Here is a 15,806-nt window from a genome sequence, read left to right as displayed (position 1 = left end):
TAAGAACAACAACAACAGGCAATGAAAACCAATCCAAACTCATAGTCTCTGAGTTGATTCCAACTCATAGTGACCGTACAGGACAGAGTAGAACTGCACCATAAGACTTCTAAGGCCGTAATCTTTATGGAAGTAGATTGCCACTTCTTTCTCCCGTGAAGCAGCTGGTGGGTTTGAATTGTCGACCTTTGAGTTAACGACCAAGCGTTTAAACATTTTTCCACTCTTTTAGATGTAGGCACAGGTATCAAGTACACTTGAGAATATCTTTCCTGTGATTCATAGCCATAAAAGTAATAAAAAAAAAGTAATAGACAGTATTTTTTCAGAAAAAAAATTTATTATCTTTCTGTGAAATTGGGCATGATTCTTTAATCAAACTTTCATTAAGAGTGCAACAACTTGGTAGTTTTTGCTGAGGAGCCCTGGTGGTGCGGTGGTTAAGGCTCACATGCTAACTGAAAGTTCAGTAATTTGAACCCACCAGCCATTCCACAGAAGAAAGATGTGTTAATCTGCTTCCATAAAGACTAAACCAAAACCAAACCAAGCCCATTGCTGATGATTCAATTTTGACTCATAGCGACCCTACAGGACAGAGTAGATCTGCCCACATAGTGTTTCCAAAGAGCTGCTGATGGACTGGAACTGCTGACCTCTTGGTTAGCACCCAGGCTCTTAACCACTGAGCCACAGGACTCCTCCCTAGAATCCCTATGGGGCAGTACTACTCTGTCCTATAGGTTTCCTAAGAGTCGGAATCAACTATATACCTAGTTGTGTTACTAGCAGAGGGCGAGAGGGTCGGCCCACTCCGGGTAACACTGTCAGAGAGGGTGACACCAAAACTACCATCTACAAAACTTTTGTGCAGTTTTTCAGCAGAAATTTATTATTTTTTTATAAAAACAGTCCTTTAGATAGTCATAACAACAAAAACATTTTTCGTAAGCCCACCTTACATATATCAATATATCCACAAGGCTAAAACTCTATGCTAATTTACTTTTCGAACCTTCTAATGCCCTCCAGTCAGAGCTATCATTTTACCTAATTACAATGATGTTTTGAATATTGTAGTTTCTTCCACATGTGCTACAAGCATGAGCTGTTGTTTCCATTGTTGCCGGTGTTTTTATGGTTGCTGATTTTGTTAAATGTTCTGATGTTTTAGCTACAAAATAGTGGTAATTAGTATTTGTGAACCTATACCAATAACTTTTTTAAGAATGAAGTAGTAATTAAAGGAAAAGAAGGAAAAATATATGGGAATTATGATTTACAAGTAACAGTACAAAAAAAACATTACCAAGGATTCTGTATACTCTGGTACGGGAGGAGGTCCATGGAGTGGGGTGATCCCGTGAGTTACTAAACTCAATGACACTAACCCTAGTGATGCCACTGACCAGGGCAATGGGTTTGGTTTTTGGTTTTGGACTTTCTGCTATTGTGGCATTTCAAGTGCTCTCACCACATTGATCCTGAGACTTTAAACTGAAATCCCTGGGATCTGTAATGCAACCCCCTGCTCTCATCCTCCAGTCTAAGCTCTCCTGAGCACCTACCAGTCAATTTACAGATTATTTCTCTACTTTTATTTGTATATTTATTTCTGACACCTTTTACTTGCAACTTTGCAATGCTTTTATCAATAGATTCATAATAATATTTACTAAAATTTATTCAGCATTTTTATGTTCGTGAGAGTGATCTTTCCATGTCATTTTAAAACTCTATTTTATCAATATTGAAAGTGCTATTATTTTTTTCCTAAACTGTTGTTTGTATTTTTCCATTATGCCATTTTTCATCCTTATTCTTATTTCAGGTGTTTAGATATCATTGTTGTGTGTATTTAAGTAGAATTACAATGGATTTTACACTATATTGACCAGACTAGAGTAATGGCTTTTGTTATGTCTCATAACTTAATATTATGAAGTTGTTTTCATTTCAAATAAATTTTGGGGAAATCTACTTATATGTTCTCTTAAGAAGATGCAAAACATAATCAATCAGATATTGGACTGAAAAATGAAGATGAAAGAAAGGCTTGAGCAGAGTTCATGGAAGCTATTTTAAAAAAGGATTGAGAAAAAAATGTAACTAAAGTATTTAAAAAAAAAAAAAAAAAAACCTGCCATTGAATCAACTCTGACTCATAGCAATCCTATAGGACAGAGTAGAACTGCCCCTATAGGATTCCAAGCCTGTAAATCTTCGCAGAAACAGATTCCCACATCTTTCTCTCACGCAGCGGATGGTAGGTTTGAATCGCTGAGCTTTTGGTTAGCAGATGAATGCTTTAACCGCTGTGCCAAGAGCTGAAATATAAAAAAACACAAACCCATTGCCGTTGAGCCAACTCTGACTCATAGCAACCCTATAGGACAGGGTAGAACTGTCCCATAGAGTTTCCAAAGAGTGGCTGGTGGATTTGAACTGCTGACCTTTTGGTTAGCACCCTAGCTCTTAACCACCACACCACCAGGGCTCCTAGCTTAGATGATTGAAAATAAATAAAGACAAAATACCTGAGGCCGTATGTCTTTTATTTTTATTTTTTTTAAATATTTTTTTCTTTTACTTATTTGAGAGCAATGCAAGTCTTTTCATCGAGTTCCTGAAGACTTTCTTAACTTGATTGTTCCTCAGAGTATAAATAAATGGGTTCAATGTAGGAGAAACAGAAGAAATGAGCAGTGAAACCACTTTATTAATGGTCACTTCTTCCTTTGCTGTAGGATTCATATAGATGAAAAAGCACGTGCCATAGGTGATGGAAACCACAATCGTGTGGGAAGAACAAGTTGAAAAGGCCTTTTTCCTTTGTTGGACAGAGGAGAATCTAAATATTGTCCTGATGATACTACCGTATGACAGAACTACACAAGTAAGAGTCATATTTAGGGTCAGCACAGCACAGATGATAACTGCCTGTTCTATAATCCATGTGTCCGAGCATGAGATTTTCATGATGGGATATGCATCACAGGCAAAATGGTCAAGCACGTTAGAGTCACAAAATTCCAGATTTAAACCCAGGCTTAGTGGTGGGATTATTACACAGAAACCAGCCATCCAACAACAGATAATGAGAATCCTGCAGGTTCTGCTACTCATTATGGTCATGTAATGCAAAGGTTTGCAGATGGCCACATAGCGGTCATAGGACGTGGCAGCCAGGAGGAAAAATTCTGTTACTCCACAGAGGTCAGTAAAAAACACTTGGATCATACAGGCATTATAGGTAATGACCTTGTTACCTGTTGCTATGTTATACAGGTATCTGGGGATGCAGGCAGAGGTGAATGAGGTCTCTAAGAAAGAAAAATTCTTTAAGAAAAAGTGCGTAGGTGTTTTCAAGTGGGAATCCACAAAGGTGAGGGTGATGATGGTCAGGTTCCCAGTTACACTCAACATGTAGGTGAGAAAGAGAAAGATAAAAATCAGAACCTGCAGCTGAGGGTCATCGGTCAGTCCCAGCAGAATGAATGATGTTACTGTGCCGTTTCTCATCACTGACTCCTGACTTCTCTCCAACCTGTATGTGGTATTCAGAAAATGTTTCTTATAGATTGTTTTAAATTTTCAAAAAGTTCAACGTATTTGGCTTTTTTCTTTAGTAGACTTTTTTTTTTTCTTTATGTTTTTACTTCCATCCTCTGCTTAGGATTTTCTCATGTGACCAAAATAGATTGCTGAAGAAGTGTAATTTTATGGGTAGCAATATTGTCCTTTGTCTCTCAAATATTCTTCCCTACTCACCAACTAAATCAAGAAATTTCACCATTGCTTTTATGTCTTTTCTTGACAGTGGGTCTTTCGTTTTCTTTCTTTAAACAATGCTAATACATAATACTTAATTTGGTCTCCCTGTACAGATTCTAGAGGAGAGCTTGAGGTCTTTGTTCCAAACCAAGTTTTTTGTCTGTTAGTTTGCTTTTAGGACAAATGTGTCTTATTCTTATAAACAACTCTTGGTTCTCTACACAATCCACATTTTTCTGACTTTGAGCACACATTTACTTTACTGACTCTTCTTTACATTTACTGCTGACATAAGTGATAACTGCCTTCTCTTCCCTCCCTGATCTTCCAGTCAAATGAATTGTTTTATGTCCATTGTTGGTATTTACTAATAATAAATGGAGTATTGAATCCAGAAGACAAGAACCTTCAGATTCTGAGTTTGTGATAAGCTGCTCTACAGAATTTTTTCAGGCTTTAATCATTAATTACACTGGTAGAGACTCGAATGTTTTCAATATGCAATCAATATCTTGAAGTTCTCTTAAAAACAATTTTTTTTCTGAAGTTCTCTTACATCAATGAAAAGAGAAACTTTTCCCTTTGGGTGCCCAGCTTGTTTTATGAGCAGTCTCACTTTATTGTTTAACTTACTGTCAGTAGCTGGGTGAATAGTCAAAGCCAACTCTGCCCCTGCCTCGGTAAGAAAGCACAGTAAGTTATACAATAAAGTGAGACTGCTCGAAAAACAAACTGGGCATCCAAAAGGAAAAGTTTCTCTTTTCACTGATATAAGAGAACTTCAAGATAATGATTGTATATACGGTCGCTATGAGTCAGAATCGACTCGACGGCACTGGGTTTGATTTTTCTTGGTTTTATTCACCCAGCTCACAGCTACCAAGACTGGGAAGAAGCACTGATGAAGGCTCATGGTTTACCTGAAAGTTATAAACTTCAACTTACCTCTCGTTTAACAACTATCAATGATTGATATCAATTGAACTATAGAAGAGCTATATTATTTGCAGCCTGTCTACCTTTCTTCTGTCTTTTTTTCCTGATCTGTCAGGTAGTCAGTGCATTACTATGAAACCTTATGAAGCCCTTTAAACTTTAAGCATTGTTCAATCCTCTTTTTTCTCTAAGATATTATAACTTATTATGTAGTGGAAGTTAATAAACAGATTTATTCTAAAGTGTAACTGAGTAATTGCTTATTCTATCTTTCAAGCAAATGTTCAAAATGAACACAGGGTTCTTTAACGAGATGTTGCCACTTGTTCATATGTTTCTCTACATATAAATATACTTTACTGTTTTTAATTGGAAGTTGAATTGTGACCAAATTTGCCCTTAATATTTTTTATATTAAGTTAGATGAAAATTTATTTACGTATTTAATGCATTATAAACCTGCAGACACTAACATTTATCTACACAAGAGAAATTTATTCTAAAAATAACATCTCAGAAATATACTTGGATATATTAGAAAATATATAAATTATCCTTGAAACCTGTTATATTTTATAGAGGAAAATATAACCTAGATCCTACAAAGGGGGTTACAATCAAAGAGACAAACTTTATTATACTTACTTTTGTGTTTAGTAAATCGAGTTTCTGTTGGTTCTTTAAACACAGTAATACTCAAACTGCAATGTGGAAAGCAATATTTTTATAAAGACATTTGTATCTTTACATTCATTAGGACGTTCAGCAATGTATAGCACTCCCAGCAATTTCCATCCCAACAAATTGGGCAGGCATTCTTACAATGGCCTTATTGCTATTATCGGCCCCCAAATATATTCTCACTATTGCCATCATTGAAAAGAAAATAATTTATCTCTAACGTTGGGGAATATCAGAAACTCTGTCTGCTCGTGGAAGAGAAGATATTCTAAATCATCAAGACAAAGAGATGTAACCTTACAATATCAACTGTGGCTTTTTTTTTTTTTAATTTGCTGAAAATGCCATTAAGTAAAAAAACAAAGGGTCCTACGTGACCTACTTTCAAGAGTCAATGAATTTTCTGATTATAAAATTTGGCAAAAAAAAAAAAAGTAACACAGGCTTCAGAGGGACTGTGTCCTTGAAGAAAGGAGGATAATACATGTAGCTGTAAATGAAATATCAGCGTAGTGAACTTGCAAATGTACCTTGTTGGGGGAAGAGCATGGTTGGAAAACAAACATAGAGCCCGTGCATTATTTGCATAAAAATATGGTAACTGCCATAAAATAAACTGATATGAAGTATACAATATGATGTTTTGACATATACATATTCCTGGAAAGTACCACCATAATTGCCATAGTGAACATATCCATAATTTCCAAAGCTTTCCTTAATCCCTTCCTCCTGCCTACCCGCCTACTGCTGCCATTCATCTCCAATGACTGACTGATCTGGGTTTTTTTCCCGCTGTAGATGAGTATGTGTTTTCTAGAATTTTATATAAATGGAATCAGACAGTATGTACTCTTTTTTTTTTTTTGATCTGGCTTATTTTATTCAGCATTTTTTTTTTTTTTTGAGATTTACTCATGGTATTGCATGTATTTATAATTCATTCCTTTTTATTTCTAAGGAAAATTCCATTTTGTGGCTATGAAAAAATTTGTTTATCCACCTGTCGACAGATATTTGTCACCTTTTTAAAGTAATTTCAAATAAAGGTGTTATGAACATTTATGCATACTTCTTTAAGAACGTGTGCTTTCATTTCTATTGGGTAAATTTGTAGGAGTAGAATGGCTGGGCCATATGGAAGCCGTAAGTGGGTAACTATAAAATATTTTGTATTATTGAAATCTCTTAAAAAGTTAGTTAAATTTTTAAATAAACATAATAACATATGCTTGGGATTAAAATGTATAGCTAGATGATAGCCCTATGACAGATGGTAGCCCTGCTATTTAATTGCCTTCATTGGTGCAAAGTGTTTTATAGAATTTTTCCATTTTATCTAGGTTTTCAGTTTATCGTTATACATTTTTAAAAATACTCCCTTATTATTACTTTAACATCAGTAAACTCTATAGCGATATCATTTCTCTCATTCCTCATATTGGTGATTTGTGTTTTCTCTCACTTTTCTTTCTCAATTTTCTTTAAGCAGCTTTTATCTATTGTTTTCCTCTTTACTTCAATTGATTTCTATAATGATTTCTTTTTTTTTTTCTGCTGTTTAATGTCAATTTTTCTCTTTTTCTATTTTTAAGGGGAAAATTGAGAAAATTATTACAGACTTCTTTTTTTCATGTTGGCATCTAGTACTACAGATTCCCTCTATAATCTACTTTAGCCGCATTCAGCAAATTTTGATGTTATGTTTTAATTCTCATGCGTTTCAAAATACTTTTACCAAATCTTTTGATTTCTCTCTTGACTCATGTTTTATTTACATTTGTGTTAATTACTTTCTTTGTATTGAAAGATTTTCCTGATGTCTTTCTGTTACTGTCTTCTATTTTAGTTATATTGTAGTCAGAGTTCATACTTTGTATATTTCATACACACACTTCTCTGTCTCTATCATCTACCTATCTCTCTTCAACCTTGTATTATTTGATAGATCCTGGTTTATCATATTATATTATTTTATTTCTATTTTGTTGTGTTTTATTTGAAATATTGTATGTATATTCATCAGAGAATTTTTTATTAAACAGTAAGATTCAGATTATGGTAAAATTATTACAAGATGAGTTCATAAAATTAATTAAGGAGAATTTTTTATTGCTTGGATAGTTGAATTCATAATGAGTTTGTCTTTTTTTTTTTTAACATGGTCAAGGTAGAATTAATGGTAAAACAACAGAGTTCTTTACCTCATTAATAGCAAATCTTTATTTGCCCTTTCAAATGTTGTATGGCAATTGACATATTTAAATTTTGCACATCTTGGTTTAAATTTGTTAAATTCTGTTTTTCTAAAAAAGTGTTTATTGGCTCTGCATTTTTACTTTTATTTCTTTCTGTAAACTTGCAGAAAATTTACCCATAAACTAATTTTATACATTAGTACTTATATCTTTTTTTCTTACTCTGTCTTACATGTATTTCTCTCTCTGTTTTGTCTTTATTCCTGTTTCTTAGAAAGTTATCAGTTTTCCTGAATTTTTGGAAGAATCAGTTTTGTATTTGTTTAGCCTTTTTAATAATTTAATTTTTTATCCTTAGACCCATTTTCTATTTACTTTGGATTAATTTTATGCATTTAAAATTTCTTATAATGTGTGTGAGTTGCTTTATTTTTTGTCCTGTTTATTTTTTTAATAGTAAATATATTTAAGGATGTGGAATTCTTTAATTTTTTCTGAGTATAACTTTTTAAAATTTATGTGAATTGTTATGATATGTCTATATTTCATCATATGTGTATTTAATTTTCAAAGTGTTATATTTGGATTCACTGTTTAAATATTTATATCTATTATTAATAATTATTTTTATAGAAAGGAACCATGGTGGCACAGTGTTTTAGCCTAGACTGAAAAGTGAAAGTTTGGTGGTTAGAAAGATGTGGGAGTCAGCTTCCATAGATTTACAACTTTGGAAACCCTATGGGGCAGCTCTGCTCTGTCCAATAATCACTATAGACTCTACATGTCTGCAATGGGTGTGATTTTTTTTTTTTTTAGTAGAATTTGGACTGTTTAGTCTCCTTTAGAAAGATGTAGGGGAAAAAAAGAGACCTGATACCCCATTATTCATAGCTCAAGGAGCCCTGGTGTCCCTGTGGCTAAGTGAGGGGGCTGCTAACCCCAAAAAAATCTGTGGTTAGAGCCCACCAGCCACCTTGCTGGAGAAAGATGTGGAAGTCAGCTTCCATAAGGATTTGGAAATACTTTTTTTATGGGCAGTCCTACCCTATCTTATAGGATCTCTGTGAGTTGGACCTCCACAAGTCTCTCAGTCTGTCATACTGTGAGCGCTGGTGTGTTGCTATGATGCTGGAAGCTATGCCACCAGTATTCAAATACCAGCAAGGTTACCCATGGTGGACAGGTTTCAGCTGAGCGTCCAGACTAAGACAGTCTAGGAAGAAAGACCGGATGGTCTACTTCTGAAAAGAATTAGTTAGTAAAACTTTATGAATAGCTGCAGAACATTGTCTGATGTAGTGCCAGAAGATGAGCCCCTCAGGTTGGAAGGCACTCAAAAGATGACTGGGGAAGAACTGCTACTGCAAAATAGAGTTTACCTTAATGATGCGGATGGAGTCAAGCTTTTGGGACCTTCTTTTGCTGATGTGGCCCAACTCAGAATGAGAAGAAACAGCTGCAATTATCCATTAAAAACCGGAGCCTGGAATATACAAAGTCTGAATCTAGGAAAATTGGAAATCATCAAAAATGAAATGGAACACATAAAGATCGATATCCTTGGCATTAGTGAGCTGAAATGGACTGGTATTAGTCATTTTGAATTAGACAATCATATAGTCTCCTATGCCAGGAATGGCAGTTTGAAGAGGAATAGCAAGATCTATTGGGTACCCTGCAGTACAAAGCTATCAGTGACAGGATAATATTGATGCACCTACAAGGAAGACCAGTTAATATGACTATTATTCAAATTTACACAGCAACCACTAAAGCCAAAGATGAAAGAATTGAATATTTTTACCAACTTCTGCAGTCTAAAATTGATCAAATGTGCAATCAGTATGATAATTACTGGTGATTGAAATGCGGAAGTTGGGAACAAAGAAGAAGATGGGTAGTTGGAAAATATGGCCTTGGTGATAGGATGATGTCTGAGATCACATGATTGAATTTTGCAAGACCAAGGACTTCCTCATTTCAAATACCTTTTTTTCACCAACATTAATAGCAACTGTACACATGGACTTTACTAGATGGAATACACAGGAATAAATCAACTATATCTGTGGAAAGAGAAGATGGAAAACTCAGTATCATCAGTGAGAACAAGCCCAGGGGCCAACTGCAGACCAGATCGTCTATTACTCATATGCAAGTTGAAGTCGAAACTGAAGGAAGTCAGCGCAAGTCCACAAGAGCCAAAGTACGAACTTCAGTATATCCCACCTAAATTTAGAGACGTTCTCAAGAAGAGATTTGATGCATTGAACACTAGTGACCGAAAACCAGATGAGTTGTGGAATGACATCATACATGAAGAAAGCAAGAGGTCATTAAAAAAGACGGGAGAGAAAGAAAAGACTTAAATGGATGTCAGATACTCTGTAACTTGTTCTTGAAAAGTCGAGTAGCCAAAGCAAAAGGAAAAAATGATGAAGTAAGAATTGAACAGAAGATTCCAAAGGGTGGCTCAGAAAAACAAAATAAATTATTACGATAACGTGCAAGAGCTGGAGATAGAAAACTAAAAGGGAAGAATACGCTCAGCATTTCTCAAGCTGAAAGAACTGAAGAAAAAATTCAAGCCTCGATTTGCAATACTGAAGGATTCTACTGGGAAAATATTAAATGACGCAGAAAGGATCCAAAGAAGATGAAACTGGTCAACGTTCAAACATTTCAGGAGGTAACGTATGATCAGGAATTGATGGTATTGAAGGAAGAAATCCAAGCTCCACTGAAGACATTGGGAAAAATCAAGGCTCCAGTAATTGATGGAATACCATTTGAGATGTTTCAATTAATGGATACAGTGCTGGAAGTGCTTACTTGTTTATGCCAAGAAATTTGGAAGACAGTTACCTGGCCAACGGACTGGAAGAGATCTATAATTATACCTATTCCCCCCCCCCCAAAAGTTATCCAACTGAATGTGGAAATTATCAAACAGTATAATTAATATCACATGCCAGCAAAGTTTTGCTCAAAGTCGTTCAAAAGTGGCTGCAGCAGTATATCAACAGGAAACTGCCAAAAATTCAAGTCAGATTTAGAAGAGGACAGGGAACCAGGGATATCATTGCTAACGCCAGATGGATCCTGGCTGAAAGCAGAGAATATCTGAAAGACCCTTACCTTTGTTTTATTGATTAAGCTGAGGCATTCGACTTTGTGGATCATAACAAATTATGGATAACATTTCAGAGAATAGAAATTCTAAACATTAAACTATGCTCCTGAGGAATCTGTACATGCATCAAGAGGCAGTCTTTTGAACACAAGGGGATACTGCACGGTTTAAAGTCAGGAAAGATGTGTGTCGGGGTTGTATCCTTTCACCATACATTTTAATCTGTATGCAGAGCAAATAATCTGAAAAGCTGGACGATATGAAGAATGTGGCATCAGGATTGGAGGAAGTCTCATTAACATCCTGCTTTATGCAGGTGACACAACCTTGCTTACTGAAAGTGAAGAGGATTTGAAGCACTTACTGATGAAGATCAAAGACCACAGCCTTCAGTATGGACTGCACCTCAACATAAAGAAAAAAAAAAATACAACTGGACCAATAAGCAACATCATGATAAACGGAGAAAAGATTGTCAAGTATTTCATTTTACTTGGATCCACAATCAGCACCCATGGAAGCAGCAATCAAGAAATCAAAAGACACATTGCATTGGGTAAATTGGCTGCAAAAAATCTCGTTAAGGTGTGTTGAAAAGCAAAGATGTCAACCTTGAAAACAAAGGTGTGCCTGATCCAAGCCATGGTGTTTTCAATCGCCTCCTATGCATGTGAAACCTGGACAATGAATAAGGAACACCAAAGAAGAATTGATACCTTTGAATTGTGATGTTGGCAAAGAAAATTGAATATACCGTGGACTGCCAAAGGAATGAACAAATCTGTCCCGGAAGAAGTGCAACCAGAGCTCCTTAGAAGCAAGGATGGTGAGACTATGTCTCACAGACTTTGGGCATGATATCAGGAGGCATCAGTCCCTGGAGAAGAACATCATGCTTGGTAAAATAGAGGGTCAGGGAAAAAGAGCAAGACCTTCAGAGAGATGGATTGACACAGTGGTTGCAAAAATGGGCTCAAGCGTAGCAACACCTGTGAGGATGGCGCAGGAATGGGCAGTGTTTCATTCTGTTGTGCATGGGGTCACTACGAGTCGGAGATGACTTGATGGCACCTAACAACAACAACAACATGAGTCAGAATCGACTTACTACCAACGTTTTTGTTATTCATTTATTTTTAATCTATGCCTCATAGCCCAAAAAGATATGGAAAAATTTCTTAAGCAAAATTGTCATCTTTTCATGACAGTCAGTAATTATTTCCTTTATTCACACTTTCAAAGTCGTCTTTTTTATGCTATTTTGTCAGGTTCAAGTGCTCTCATGAACCTGAAGCTTAATCACCCATATCCATGTGAACATTTAAGCCCAAGCCACTGGGACCCATTATTTAACAGCCTGCCCTTCCACCATTCTCCAGTCTTTGCTTTCCTGGGAATCTGCAGGTCATAGACTGGATTATTATCTATATCTCTGTTTAATCTGAATATCTGACACCTTGCATTGACCACATTTGAACATTTACTTTCAGCTGTCTATTCAAAGGAGCTATGGCGGGGCAGTGGTTAAGAGCTGGGCTGCTAACCAAAAGGTTGGCGGTTTGAATCCACCATCTGCTCCTCGGAAGCCCTATGGGGCAGATCTACACTGTCCTATGGGGTCACTATGAGTTGGAATTGACTTGATGGCAATGGGTTTGGATATATTCAAAACAATATTTGTGAAATTTTATCCAGCCTTTTTTGTGTGTTTCTGATTTATTTTCCTTGTGTATTAGAAATGTTATTATCTTTTTTCTAAATTTTTCATTGTATTATTACATCAAGTCCTTATCCATCTTGCTCAGCATTTTAACATAAAATTCTAATTCTTATTAGAAATTTTGTATTATTTATCCACATTTGCATATAGTAACACCAGTATTTTGTTATCACTTTTATGGAAGGCTAAAGAATAATTTTTATCATGCCATGATATTTAGTTATATGAGGTTATGTTTATCCAAAAATGTTTGCATGAGAAATATATTATCATTATCTTTACTTAGGTAAAATCCTCTACAAAAATTTGTGTAAAAAGCAGAGGAAATGAATGAGTTAATCAAAGTGCAATGAAATAAATGTAAAGAGCACCCAAGAAAGATACAATAACTGAAATGTAATTTCTTACAGTTAAAGAAAATTACAAGCATCCATAGAAAGTTTTATCAGCCATTCACCTTTTATTTTAATACTATTATTGACTTCTATTTTAGTTTTACCCGTTTAAGAATGATGCAGTTCTTTTGATTGAGTCCTTGAAAGCGTTCTCCACTTGCTTATTTCTCAGGGTATAAATAAATGGATTTAACATAGGTGAAATAGGAGAAATGAGTAGTGAAACCACTTTATTAGTGGTCATTTCTTCCTTTGCTGTAGGATTCATATAGATGAACATGCATGTGCCGTAGGTGATGGAAACCACAATCAGGTGTGACGAACAGGTGGAAAAGGCCCTTCTCTTTTGCCGGTTAGATACGATCCCTAAAATTGTCTTGATAATATAAGTGTAGGACAGAACTACACCCATGAGGGTCAAGATGAGAGTCAGTACAGTACAGATTATAATAGTTTGCTCCATGAACCATGTGCCTGAACATGAGATCTTCAGGAGGGGCAAAGCATCACAGAGAAAATGATCAACAACATTTGAGTCACAGAATTTCAGATTTAGTCCCAGACTAAGTGGCGAGATTATGATCAACAATCCAGCTAACCAACAGCAAAGCAGGAGCTTCTTGCAGACTCTGCTGCTCATAATGGTTTTGTAATGCAGGGGTTTGCAGATGGCCACATAGCGATCATAGGACATGGCAGCCAGGAGGAAAAATTCTGTTACTGCAAAGAGGTCAGTAAAAAACACTTGGATGACACAGGCATTGTAGGTATGACATTGTCACCTGTTGCTATGTTATACAAATATCTAGGAATACAAGCAGAGGTGAATGAGATCTCTAAGAAGGAAAAGTTTTGTAAAAAAAAGCACATGGGAGTTTTAAGCTGGGCATCCACAAAGGTGAGTGTGTTGATGGTCAGGTTTCTGGTTATACTCAACATGTAGGTGAAAAACAGAAAGATAAAAATCAGTACCTACAGCTGAGGGTCATCTGTCAGTCCAAGCAGTATGAATGTTGTTATTGTATAGTTTTCCATCACTGATAGGTTTGTCCAATCTGCATGTCCAATAATTCAGAGAGATAATTTTATAGATTATTTATCACTGTGAAATCTAACTTAATCACTTTTTTTTCTCTCTTTCTATTATTTTTTAAATCATGCTACAGATATGATTAGATTTTTTTGCTAATGTGATATGATTTTATGGGTAGCAAAAATGTCATTTGAACTCCAAGCTAAATAAAAATTCACATTAATGCTATGTTTTTTGCTGACAATTTGGTCCTTGCCAAAAGAATCTTGTTGTAATATATCATTTGAACTCACTCTAAAGAGTCTTGAGTACAACACAGGGTATGTGTTCCAGCTTTACTTATTTATTTTTTGGAAAAGTTTATTTTCTCCTATGAAAAATCCTGAACCTTACTTATGAAACCACATACGAGCTTCCCTCCTTGTCTTTATATATATATATATATAATCTTACTTTCTTGACTGTTTGATTCCTTAGACTTACTATTGTTAGCTGCTGTTCAGGCAGTCCCTCAGTCCCTGAGTCATGAAGACCCCATGCATAGCCTATCAAAACTCTCCCTGATTGGTTGGTATCCATAGGGTTTTCATCGGTTAATTTTTAGAAGAAGATAGCCAGGCCTTTCTTCCTAGTCTGTATTAGTCTGTAAGCTCTGCTGAAACCTGTTCAGCATCATAGCAACATTGCTTGCTGCCTCCATTAACAGAACAGCAGTGTTGCTCATGAGGTACATTGGCTGGGAATTGAACATGGGTCTTCCTTATGGAAGGTGAGAATTCTACCACTGAACCACCAATTAGTTCTCTTTACTTCTCACTACTCATTTTCTCCTTGTTTTTCCCACAATTTTTACAATTTTATATAACGTCTTTCAGTTAATGATTACTAACTGTCCATGTCTAGTAATGGATTTTTTTTTTTTCTGGCTTACATCTTGAATTGACTGCCAAACATATCTACTTATGTATTGAACCTGCTACCAAACATACCTACTTGTGCAGATTACATGCTTTCCCATGTCAGTAGTGCCTGAAACAGAAGACATAATCTTCCACATCTCTTATTCCTCTCCCCTTATCCTGCGTGCTAACATTGTCCATTTGTTAACCATGTACTCTATGCCAGGTAATGTAGTAAGTGCTTTTCTTGTGTATTTTGTCCCATATTCCCCAGTTTAATCTGGGTAACAGCTATTCATTGTTGATTTTCAGTTGAAGCACCACTTCCTCTGGAAAGATTTCTGAAATTATCTTAGCCCACATGCACTCTCCTGTGATCTCATAACAAACGATACTTGCCATTATCGAAGTGGTTAGCTGGAGAATGTATTTAATGAGGTCATTTTCTGAATCTTTCTTACTGTGATAGCCAGAACAACTAGGACAATCCTGTTATATGATTAATATTTAAAGAATATTATCTGAATAAATTTATATATCCTAAATTTACCAAGCAGACATAGATAAAACTACTTATTCCAAGTTGGACTTAAATTCATGCTGTTCTGATTTGAATTAGCTTATTAAATTTTTTCTATCTTTGACTCTATTACTAGAAAAACTTGCCCATTTTTTTTCTTTTAAAGACTAGATATTTTTATCAATTAAGTGACATTGTAAAGTGATTTACTTTTCTGCTTCTTTGTGTTACCTTCCTGACTGTTAGAAGTTATTACTATCTGCTCTTCCTTCTCTGATCTTACAAATAAGTAATTTACTTTCATTGATAGTATGTTTGCCTCCTCACTTTATCTATTAATGCAATATAAAATCCAGAGTCAAAATTTTTTTAGCCTGAATTTATGTTAAAATCTGTTCCACAGTAATTTTCTCAGGCATCAAAAATTAATCACTGTAGTAGGGTTTTAGTAGGGGACTCGAATGTTTGTAATTTACAATCCATGTCTTAATGCTTTTAATCCTCCATCAGTGAA

At 35.4% G+C, this 15,806-nt stretch overlaps 1 protein-coding gene and 1 pseudogene across 1 annotated transcript; both read right to left on the bottom strand.

Moving 5' to 3' along the window:
* Positions 1-2,586: 2,586 nt before the first annotated feature.
* Positions 2,587-3,522, bottom strand: LOC126075557 (olfactory receptor 6C2-like). The gene has a single exon (XM_049883398.1). It carries the CDS (start codon positions 3,520-3,522, stop codon positions 2,587-2,589), a length of 936 nt encoding a protein of 311 aa, XP_049739355.1.
* Positions 3,523-12,940: 9,418 nt separating this feature from the next.
* On the bottom strand, positions 12,941-13,875 carry LOC126076384 (olfactory receptor 6C2-like; annotated as a pseudogene).
* Positions 13,876-15,806: the final 1,931 nt, after the last annotated feature.

This window comes from Elephas maximus, chromosome 4 (assembly GCF_024166365.1).
Source record: "Elephas maximus indicus isolate mEleMax1 chromosome 4, mEleMax1 primary haplotype, whole genome shotgun sequence".
Classification (NCBI taxonomy): domain Eukaryota; kingdom Metazoa; phylum Chordata; class Mammalia; order Proboscidea; family Elephantidae; genus Elephas; species Elephas maximus.
This window is presented reverse-complemented; position numbering and strand designations above follow the sequence as displayed.

Bases quoted from the DNA above. Each gene is read 5' to 3' on its own strand.
- LOC126075557 (XM_049883398.1), bottom strand. From the start codon at position 3,522: ATGAGAAACGGCACAGTAACATCATTCATTCTGCTGGGACTGACCGAT.